The sequence below is a fragment of the Stegastes partitus genome, unplaced genomic scaffold (genome assembly GCF_000690725.1).
Source record: "Stegastes partitus isolate 25-593 unplaced genomic scaffold, Stegastes_partitus-1.0.2 Scaffold1025, whole genome shotgun sequence".
In the NCBI taxonomy this organism is placed as follows: domain Eukaryota; kingdom Metazoa; phylum Chordata; class Actinopteri; family Pomacentridae; genus Stegastes; species Stegastes partitus.
Genome location: NW_007578756.1, coordinates 43,210 through 54,379, shown reverse-complemented (window position 1 = coordinate 54,379; position 11,170 = coordinate 43,210). Strand labels below are relative to the sequence as shown.

At 43.2% G+C, this 11,170-nt stretch overlaps 1 protein-coding gene across 1 annotated transcript; it reads left to right on the top strand.

Moving 5' to 3' along the window:
* The first annotated feature begins 7,391 nt into the window (after positions 1–7,391).
* rtn4rl2a (reticulon 4 receptor-like 2 a) lies at positions 7,392–10,848 on the top strand. Its single transcript, XM_008295147.1, has 4 exons — positions 7,392–7,542; positions 8,131–8,357; positions 8,511–8,744; positions 8,946–10,848. Exons 1-4 carry the CDS (start codon positions 7,485–7,487, stop codon positions 9,804–9,806), a joined length of 1,380 nt encoding a protein of 459 aa, XP_008293369.1. The 5' UTR covers positions 7,392–7,484; the 3' UTR covers positions 9,807–10,848.
* The last annotated feature ends 322 nt before the right edge of the window (positions 10,849–11,170 follow it).

Sequence of the window (11,170 nt, the reverse complement as noted above, 5' to 3'; positions counted from 1 at the left end):
ATGGTGGCCAAAAAGAAAAACATACTGTAGGTTTGACATACTATTAGATACAATAACTTTCACTCAGCTCAGCATAAAAAAGTCTGTCCTGTTTACTGAACATTCCAGCTGCTTCTCTGTTTTTGAGGAAATAAATACCAAATGAACAGTTTTCACTGCTGACACTGAATAAATGAACATGAGGCACAGGTGGTAGCGCCGCGGCTGCCAAACGGCTTTAACACCGCAATGTTTTCACTTCACCCATCAGCAGAACAGGTTGTCAACGTGCTAAACATGCATTTTTATTCTGGCTGCACTCTTTCATCTTCACCAGTGTTCATATGTACTTATTACTCTAAACTCGCATAAAGAACGAACAGGATGCTCTTTTATCGTCCACGGTACTCAAAATGACAAAAAACAAACAAAAAAACATCTCTGCTTAGGGTGAAACTCAGAATAAAACAATAAATAAGACAGAGAAAGAATAATATAAAAATCCTCTTGAAACAGCCTCACTAGCTTTCAGAGAAACTCTCTGCTTGCCATCAAACATTTAGAGGCGAACTGAATGTCTGTAAAGAAATCTATGTTATGTAGAACTGTGTCTTGTTGAAATGCAAATATAAAACTTGCAATAGATTTTATTTATATTTTAGTAGTCGGTTCCTTGTTTTCGCACCTCTAAATGGTAAGGTAAACAGGTTTAAATGTAATCTCTGTATTGTATTTATACCGTGATGCAACATATTCATGAGAAATTAATCATATAAAACCATACATAGTCTGCTCACTTTGGATTTACAGAGCAGAATGACTCAGCAGAGGACAAATAACACTTACAAGCTCTTTTTTTAAACAATGTGCATTTGTTTTTAGTGGCACACTACCAATAAATATGCATAAACAGAAATAAAGCAGGATTCGATGCAGGCTGGGAGGGTTTCACACACTTTGGTAGAAATGCATAACCGTCGACAGCATAGGAGATTACACCGGACGTTTAATTTATTCTGTCATGCTCTGGTCTGTATACAGAGGTCCAAAGATATCACTCTTCTTAGTTTGTCTATGCTGTAAGATGAAGTTGTGTCAGCATGCACATCTTATAAAGTGAGAGAAAGAAACAGATCAATAGAAGGAGAGTTACAGCAGAGGCAGCAGCCAGTGGACACCGAGCAGATTAGGTCTGAAGAGAAATGAACAGAGAGAGAGTGTGAACGAGTTTGAGAATGATGGAGGAAGAGGAGGAGGAGGTGGAGGAGGAGAGAGAGAGGACTCTATCGATCCGAACGCATGCAAACACATATGGTCGAGTGTTATACAATTGTTCTCCTTGAGATGAAAGAGGAGGAGAGGAAGTTGCACTGACGAAAGAAAAGGAGACTGATTGCCTTGTGCAGGAAGCTGCTATGATTAGTCTGTGGTTTGTTGAAGATGGAGGTTTCAGCCACTAGCGACTGCAAAAACTGAAAAAAATTGGTCAAAATTCTTCCCCAAAAACAAACCAGAACATTGTGAGTTTTAGCAGCTTTGGTGACAGTGAATGCTTCACTTCACATAACAAATAAGAACTAGGAATTTCTAACAGTAATAGTTTCCAAACTTAGATTATTGCATGCTCACATCATTCAGGCAATTTTGCAACACTTCCTGAGCCATAAAAGATATTTCAGGAGATTTTTTATTGCCTGAGTAGTAATGAGTGAACTACACTTGCTGTGTCACACTGTAACAGTTAGACGAATGCCTGGGTGTCAGTTAACATGATGTTTAAGCTGTCATGTGTTGATAAGAACATCAGCATGAATGAATATATTTAAGAGCAGGTTTTTCTTCTAAAATGACTGCAAATTACAGCATTATCCTTACATATCTACATTTATGTGAGGAAGTACAACTTTGAAAAAATGGTAAAAATAATATCAAAAAAGAGATGACGCTTGTCAACATTAAAATTTGGTCAAAACAGCATTTTAGCCATTTGGTTAAACGCTTTTCAGGACTTTTGGGGTCTTTTGGACCCCAGGCCATTTGGTTTAGGTGACAGGTATTGTTTTTTATTTTGAAGATAGTTTTTTAAATATAAAAAGAGAGACAATTGTCATGCATTTGGAACCAAAAATACGTCAACTTATCAGAAAATGTATTTAACATAGTATAAAGGTCTATACTGTTGCCTCGCAGCAAGAAGGTCACCGGTTTGCGTCCCGGTGGGGGCACCGGGATCTTTCTGCATGGAGTTTGCATGTTTTCCCAGTGCAGTGTGGGTTCTCTACGGGTTCTCTGACTTCCTCCCACACAGTCCAAAAACATTTTGAGGTTAACTGCGGATTCTAAATTGTCCGTAGTCGTGAATGTGAGTGTGCTTGGTTGTCTGTCTCTAAGTGTAGCCCTGTGATAGACTGGTCACCTGCCCAGGGTGTCCTCTGCCTTCGCCCTAAGTCAGCTGGAATAGACTCCAGCCCCCCTGCCACCATAGTGAGGAATAAGTGGTGTATAGATAATAGATGAATGGATAAAAGTCTATAATGAATACCAGCAAATATTTTGCACATATTCTTTCTTGAGGTCCAGTGGACCCCGGAAGTCCTTACACATATGGCAACATGAAAGTCCTGAATAGGGTTAAACCGAATTGACGTTGAATCCCACATTTCCCATAATGCCCATAAACTAGCAGTTTGTAGCACTGTCTTTTTGCAAAAACATAGTTGTCAAACCCAAACTTAGATTTTAGCTTGCTCACATCTTCCGGGTTATTTTGTCTGATTTCCTGAACCACAGACGATGTTAAACAAATGTTTTAATGAGTAAATTGCGCTTGTTGTGCAAAATTGAAAATGTGAGAAGAATGTCTGAGAGGCACATACTGTAAAGGAAACATCAAATATATTACAGAATTATTAATAATATAATAAGAATTAAATTGTCCTGTTATAATAACAACATCGGCATGAATTTAGGAGCAAGCTTTTCTTCTAAAATGACAAGAAATCACAATATTTGACTCATTAACATTTATGTAAGGACCAACCTTTAAAAGAATTGTAAAAATTATGTCACAAAAGTGATGATGTTCTCCCTTAGAGGGTCTCTATTTGTGAGAAATGCATTAAAAAAGGTCAAAATCCTTCCAACAGAAGCCACAATATTGTGAGTTTTAGGTTACTGAGTCAAGCTTCAGTGTTAGTTATTGCTACATTTCCCATAATGCCCATAAACTGGCACTAACATTTTATGTAAGGAGCAACAAAGTGCAAATTTTAAACAAGGTAAATATAATATCACGAAAGCGATGACGTCCTCCCTGAGCTGGTGTCTTTCATGTTAGAAACCCTCGAAAACAAGTTGCCTTATAAGAAGAAGAAACTAATTACATGCCACTCCAGTATCCATTGTGCTGCAGAGTGTGTGTGCCAGTGTGTGGAAAGAAAGACAGCAGCAGTATATGGTTAAGCGGAAGTGGTGACGCCAAGGGACCAAACAAATGAAAGACACTGGCATAAAAAAATGAAAAAAAAGAAAGGGAGGGAGCAGTGGAAGACAAAGATGTAGGAGAGGAGGGGAGCTGAGCAAGACGGGGAAGAATAGCACGAGCGTCTTTGTCTGTGACAATTGGACAGAAGACGCTGGTTGCTTGTGTGAATGTGAGAGACGGACGGACCGTGACAGTGAGCAACGGTCTGGTTTGCTACAAAACAATACGACATGTTGAGTCACCTTCGAGAAGTGCATTTCCTGGCTTCCTTTGTTTTGCTGTTTGTGTGCTGTCAGTGTCTTCATGCACATCACGCTTTCTATTGTAACTGCTCCGGTGCATGTGTCCTCTTTCTTCCTGACCTCATTAGTGTGGGCCTATGGGACACAAACACACGGCGGATACAAGCCGTGCACGCAAACACAGGCCTTTCATTAACTTTCAAAGTCAGTGAATCTCCCTAATGAGGCAGCACCTCTTAATCAGGAGGACAAAATCAAGAGTTTTCAAGTGTGAACTGTGCAGACAGGCATTGACACAAAGAATAACACCTATATTTGTTATCTTCAACACAACAGCTGAGGATGCGCGTGTTGTTACCGTGGCAACAGACACACCTCGCCTGCATCACTCCGCCCTCTCTGACATCCTCACTGACCCGCCATTAGTGTGACAAGTGCTGACGTCACGCAGAAGTGAATTTGCGCAGCCACACCTGCTCCATAGTGTCCGAGGCTTGTTTTTGATCAGCTGATTGAAAGTGAAATCAACTTGGCGTCTCGCACCACAGAGTGCAAAGATAACAAACACGCCGAGCAAGTAGGTGCAGTGACGCACTCCTGTGTTGGTAACTAATGCTGGATCAAAGCCCAGCAGCAGAACCCATAAAGTGAGGCAGGATGGAAAGCAGAGAAAGACAAAAGCTGCAGGTGGACAGATAGACAGATGTGCAGGAGTGGGCGCCGGCCGGGGAAGCCTCGGTTTGTTTCTGTGTGGGGATTACACAAACAGCTACGTAGCGCACTCATTGAGGAGACGGTTGCCCACACAGCGCTGCGAACCTGCTGTGTGGGTGACTGGCACAACGCTGGTTGACTGACACGCCGTGGTGGCATTTAGACAAAGTTTGTCCGAGCAGGCAGGCATACGAACAAACACACACATGTACTCGCACAGCTGGCACAGTGGGTGTGAGAGAAGGGGAAGCCTGCGAGGTGTCAGGTCCCGGATGGCCAGTGGGCACCGAAGCTTGTGTGTGTGTCCACAAGTCCAGATAAGGACAAAGCAGGAGGTGTGAGGGAACAACAACACACACCGTGTAATGGATCCTCCTCGGTTACTCATTTGTTTATCACGCCTGTGGCTCAGTTGGCTTCATGCAAAACGTAGAGTGTGTGTACAGTAGTGTGTGTTCTGTATGCAGCCGTGCACATGCCCTTATGTGTGACTGTTTCCTCCCTCATACGCTCATCTGTTGAGCCGCCTGTGTGCTTGTATGAATGGGTGCGCTTCTGTTGCTCTCGGACTGAGCAGCAAATTAATTTTTTTTTTTCAATGACAGACTCACTAAAAAGATGAAAGAAATAATTGGATTTTTTTCTCCAAGGTCGACTCTGAGCCATTCTAGCGTTACTGCAACATTTTCCTGTAATGTTAATTCTTTATAAAGTGTTGCTTGCATAAGATTACACTAACAAAGTGCCCTGTAAAAACCAAGCTAAAAAAAGTTCAACTTCATTTTGAAAGCATGTCTACAAAAAAAATCCAGACTCTCCTGGATCAAAATCAATGAACACCTAAAGAAAAACTGAGTCATACATTTAGCTAAAAGGAAACAGGAACGAAAACACATACAAAAAAGAGCACCAATTTGGAGACCTTTAAAGCCTGCGTAAGACACTTGATCTTATTAAGTTATTCCTGTTCAATGTGGCTGTGGTCTCTCATTTTTGTCTTTTATATTCTTACAAGTAAAACGATTCTTGTTATCTCACCTATTTTCTCTGTTCTGTTGAATTACACATAACAACCCTGAGAATCACAGAGAAAAAAAAAGCATTCATTCATGAGTAAACCATAAAAAAATGCTTCTATACTGTCTGACCATAAAAGCACACTATTGTTAATTTATTTCAATCAGATTTTTTTTTTTAAAAAGAAAAAAAAACCCTTTTCTTACAGATATTTGCTGTTATTTGGAGAAAAACAAAAGTATATTTAAAGTTTTCTTAAATCACAGATACATTCTAAATTCCTAAACTAAATCCCCACACTATGAAACAAAAGATTTAAAAAAAAAACAGATTCTCACTAATTGTTTGAACAATTTACAGATTTTTTCTCCCACCTTTGTTAAATTATACACAATAACTAGTAAAACCAAAGAAAGCTGTTTTAAATTTCATGTTGTTGTAAAAAAAAAGACCCAAACAATAAATAATGTCCACATCAAAAGTGTATATTTTGACAGACAGTAATTGATTCTTACACAGTGTTTGACAGTAAAATTCATTAGTTTTTCTGTACTTTAATCAGTGAAAAATGTCATTATTTGGCATATATTTGCTGCTGTCATGTTTGTTTTTGCAGTTTCTGAACATTACAGTATTCTTTTGCACCCTTGGTGCCAGATTTTTACCTTTTTTTAAAAATGTATTTATTTATTTACAGTGTAGGGTTTAATCTGCATTTTTCATGTCTTGTAATGTTTTAAAGTTGCACTCAATGGTGGCAGAAGAGGCTCAATTATCAGTTTCCTAAAAGGAAAGTTGTACCGTGGATTCAAATGTATAAGGGTTTCTATATTTCTGGTCCATCAGATGGTAAACGACATTTTATGAGCTGATATGATCAAATATAAATGTAAAATGAGAGTATAATTCATCACACTGTGTCACAACTGATGCTGTCCCGCTATATTACAGCTGGTGGGTGAACACAAGAGGAGACAGCTTGAGGCACAGACACAGCAAAACAGACTTGAAGTGGCATCCATATTCAGGCATCTGCTGTGTTTCGCTCCCCTTCTACTCTCTGGATTCATTAGTGGCCATTTCCACCCCATTCACATTAACAGTATTTGAACTACAACAGAGAGGTAATCCACAAGAACTGATAACATTCACATTTGACAAATCCACTTATCATCTCCATATCTCAGATTTTCTTCAAAGTATCCAAATGTCCATAAATAGTAAAGGAAACTTCACTTTCATGTGTCCACTCCCGCCTTGTTTAGCTAATTAATGCCATTTTACATGTTCATCATCTACAATTATGTCAGCAGCTATAATTACTGTACAAACAGCATGACTGGAGCATCACCTCCACAACAAATACTACTCAATCAAGGCTGGTTTGAGTGACTCTCCTCTCGCTGGCACTGCGTTCTCCCTTGTGTTTGAATCATAATTCGGGGGCATCCTCCTTTACTAACTCAGAACCATCTAAGCTTCTCTTTTTTTTTTTTTCCCTGTGCGTTTCTGTCTGGCTGTTGCGCGCCGGAAGCTGACCATAACGGTCTCTGAGCGCACCAGCCAGGAAACGAGCTATGCGCTCTTCTCCTACCCGTCCTCCGCTCCTCCACAGAGCCCAGTCATCATTACCGGGCTCCGTGCCTTGGCTCCCTCCCCCTCCCTCCACTGCTTCATCCTCAGCCCTCCCTTCCTTTCGCTCCAATGTACGTCGAGAAAAAAGTCTCCTCCTCTCACCGAGTATGAGCGCACGTCTCCAACCAGCCTTTTACGCGCGTACAAGCTATCCAAGAGAATCCCCTACGGTCGGCCCCTCCCCTTTCCGTTCCTTACCGCCCTCACTCATTCATGACCCCAAACGGTGACGTAGGAGATTCCACGGTGCCCACTGCCGTAGGCAATAACGGCATGCTCGAGTATATATGGGACACTGGTTGCCACCACCAGGCACACTCTCAGTCGCTCCGACTCGGGAACCAGAGCATCAGCGGAGATAGCAGGCTTTACTTCGCCCTTTCAGGCTAACTCGCTTTGGGCTTTGGTTCAGGATGGAAACCTCTCCTATTTCTCGGAGCCGACGATGCTCCTTCATGCGCAACTGCAAAAGTAAGTTTCTCTCTCTGGCTTCTTTGGTTTTGGATGACCGGTGGATCTCGCTGATTGTTAACATAGTTTATCATTAGAACTTGTGCAACAAATTCTAAGTGTTTAATCTTGAGTTATATTCAGTGGAACATTGGACTTGGAGAGCCTAAATGATTGGATGGATGATACAAAATCGAAATGAAACTTGGAAGTTCTGTCAGACACTTAGTTGTTTTATGGTTTATAATGTTCACATTGCATGTGCAGTATGTTCAGTGACGATATTAAGAGTGTTATATTAAGTCTTTGAAATCTTTGCTATGATTTCACTTAACACGTTTGTGATAATGCTGTGCGTAATGGTCAGCAAGTGCACTGCTGAGGCGTAAACTTCAGCTACTGTGGATAGATGAAGCTGTAAGGTTATTTTAGATGTGACTTTAGATAAAATACCAGTCATGAAAGCGAAACAATCATGCATTTTACCATACAACACAAAATGAGGGCAAATATTTACCCGTTTGGACTCTTCAGGCTGTTGTTACTGGATGATTTCAGCACCACGGGCAGCTCCAGCTCACCTCTCTCCCTCCTCTCTCCTCTCACCAGGCGGTCTCTCCCTCTGGTTGGTGGTGTGGCTGGTCCTCGGCAAGCCAAGTCCGGCATCGGCGTGCCCGCACCTGTGCGTGTGTTACCCGACGCCCATGACTGTGAGCTGCCAGGCGCAGAACTTCACCGCCGTCCCGGTCGGAGTGCCCTACGAGTCGCAGCGCGTGTTCCTCCAGAACAACCGGATCACGGAGCTTAGAGTTGGCTCTTTTGGCTTCGGAACTCAGGTAAGAAGGAATGTGGAGGTTGAAGCTGTTTAGAAACGTCTTTTCTGCATTTGAAAAACCAAAATCAAAAAAACAAAAAAAAAACTTCAAAGTGAAATTACACCGAAAAGCATGATCGCCATTTAATTTCCTGAATATGTTTTCCTGCATCAGGTTCTGTGGCTTTTCGCTAACAACATCACGTGGATTGAAGCTGGGGCCTTCAGTGAGCTGAGGGACTTGGAGGAGTTGGACCTGGGGGACAATCCTAACCTCCACAGGCTGGAGGGGGGAGCCTTCCGTGGCCTTGAGAAACTCCAGAGCCTCCACATGCACCGCTGCAAGCTCACCGCCCTGCCCCATGACATCTTCCACAAGCTGTACAGCCTGCAGTTCCTCTACCTGCAGGTAGGAGCGCTGGAGAGTCATGCAGGCAACTCACTGACACACAGTTAGCTCCTCACACACACACACACACACACACATAGAGAGAGAGCCACCCACACATGTACCTTCACACACAGCATCACATGCCCACTTACAAATGTTACAACTCAAATACAGTGCATCTCATCTTCTCATGCTAAACCCTCTTTTCTTCTTTTGCAGGAGAATAATCTCCACTTCCTGCAGGACGACATCTTTTCTGACCTCATCAACCTGAGCCAGCTGTTCCTGCACGGCAACCGTATCCGCACCCTCTCAGAGAACGTGTTCCGTGGGCTGGTCAACCTCGATCGCCTCCTCCTCCACGACAACCGCATCCGCCAGGTGAACCGCCGCGCCTTCCGCGACCTCGGCCGCCTGACCATGCTTTTCCTCTTCAACAACACCCTGGCCGAGCTGCCCAGCCAGACCCTGCGGGACACCCAGAGCATTGAGTTCCTCAGGCTCAACGCCAACCCCTGGTCCTGCGGCTGCGAGGCCCGTCCCGTGTGGGAATGGTTCCGTGAGGCCCGCGTCTCTTCATCCGAGGTCATCTGCGCCTCCCCTTCCACCCGCCGTGGCCAGGACCTCCGCTTCCTTCGTGAGATGGACTTCGCCCTCTGCCCCCTGCCCGACCCTGGCTCCATCGCCGGCTCCACCACAACCACCTTCAGCACCAAGACCCGCTGGTGGTTCCACAAGAACAAGCCCCAGTCATCCACAAAAGGCGTCTTTGAAAAAGCCTCAGAGACTGTGAAGGCCGGTTTGTATGGGAAAGGCCCATCCACGACCACCTCTGTCGTCAAGTACGAGCTGGGAGAGGAAGAGCTGGCGCTGCCCAAACTTGACCCTGAAGAGTATTGGGCAAACTATGGCAACGAGGACTCAGGTGTCACCCTGAGGTGCTTCGAGCTCGAATGTCCACCTGACTTCGATCTGACTCCATCTTCTTCCTCTCCCAGATCCTCATCGCCATCTTACCTTTCCCTACTAGCCCTCTCTGTTCTCACCTTTTGCTTCAACCTCCACCTGATATTTGGTTGAATCAGACTCTTAGTACCATCCCCATCCCCTTCCAGCCTGTTTTAAAGGCTGTGAAGATCCCTGTTAGACTCTCTGACCCCCTTTGCCCAATCTGCTGTACGCAAATCCTCAAGCCACAGCGAGGGAGATAGGGGGACGGTTAGATTCTCAATCTACCACCTACAGGGCTTAACACTTTTCAGGGCTGCTAAGAGTTCTTCAGTAAGTTCATATATATCTACAAATGCTCTACAGGTATGGCTTTCTGTGTCTTACCTGTATGATGTCATGTTACGATTCCCTGCAATCAGGGCTACGAGGGCTGAGTCCATCTCTAATATGAACACGGTTTGATAGCAGTTGTTAATGATGTTGTCAATTTTGTCACCTCAACTTAGTTAGTGCTACTAGTGCATCCAATTAACTGGTTGCTATACAAATACAACAATTACTGTTAGAATCAGTGCACAGTAATGACAATACTGTAACCACTTAAAGTGTCATGTAAATAGGTATCTTCTGTGAGTGTCCAGACTGCACAATCATTTTCATCCAGATCCAGGAAAACTGTGAAGGCTTGTGCTTCTACAGGACAGAGCACAGAGAGAAGAGAAGAAAACACACTGTGAAGTCGGGAGGGAGAGAAATAGGAAAGAGCGAGGAATGCACGGACGTCATCGAAGAACAAAGAGTGAAAAGAAGGGGAGGATCATAGGATCAGAGAGAACAGGGGGAGGGCGTTCATGCAGCAATAAGAAAAGAAGCAGTAAACAGACATAATGAAGGACAGTGCTGGCAGTAGAAGCAGCAACCTGCAGGAGATTAGTAATAAATCCATCAGTAGTTGTTCTTATCCACCCGACTCATGCCATCCGCCACTTTCTTTTTGAATATGATGTTGTTTTGCAACAACCACTGGGAATGAATGCTTCCTGTCAGGAAGCCAGAGATTTTGTTTTTTAGATGTCTTTCTGTGACATATTGATATAATAATGTGTAATGATTGTTGACTTTGAATGCAGATGAAGCTCTTGATATAAAGATACATTGAATATTTCCTGAATCACGCTTTTCTTTGCACTTCTTGCAGAATGACTTTTTAAAATGAAGGGAAATTTAAGGTGCTATATGTTATATGCTGAAAGCAATATCGATTTGAACAAAACGTTGGACAAAACGAGTCAAAAACAAAAGTCCACCAACAAAGTAGCAGATTGTCACAGAGTGACAAAGCCGTGACTCAATAGTCTGACTGCGGCCGACTGAACACATGAGCACGTGGAGCGGCTCTGGCTGTGACGGGCATCTGTCTGTGTGAATGTGTGTATAAATGCATAGATTCACAAGCTGTCAACACTGCAAAAGGCAAATACGTCAGTAGGTTT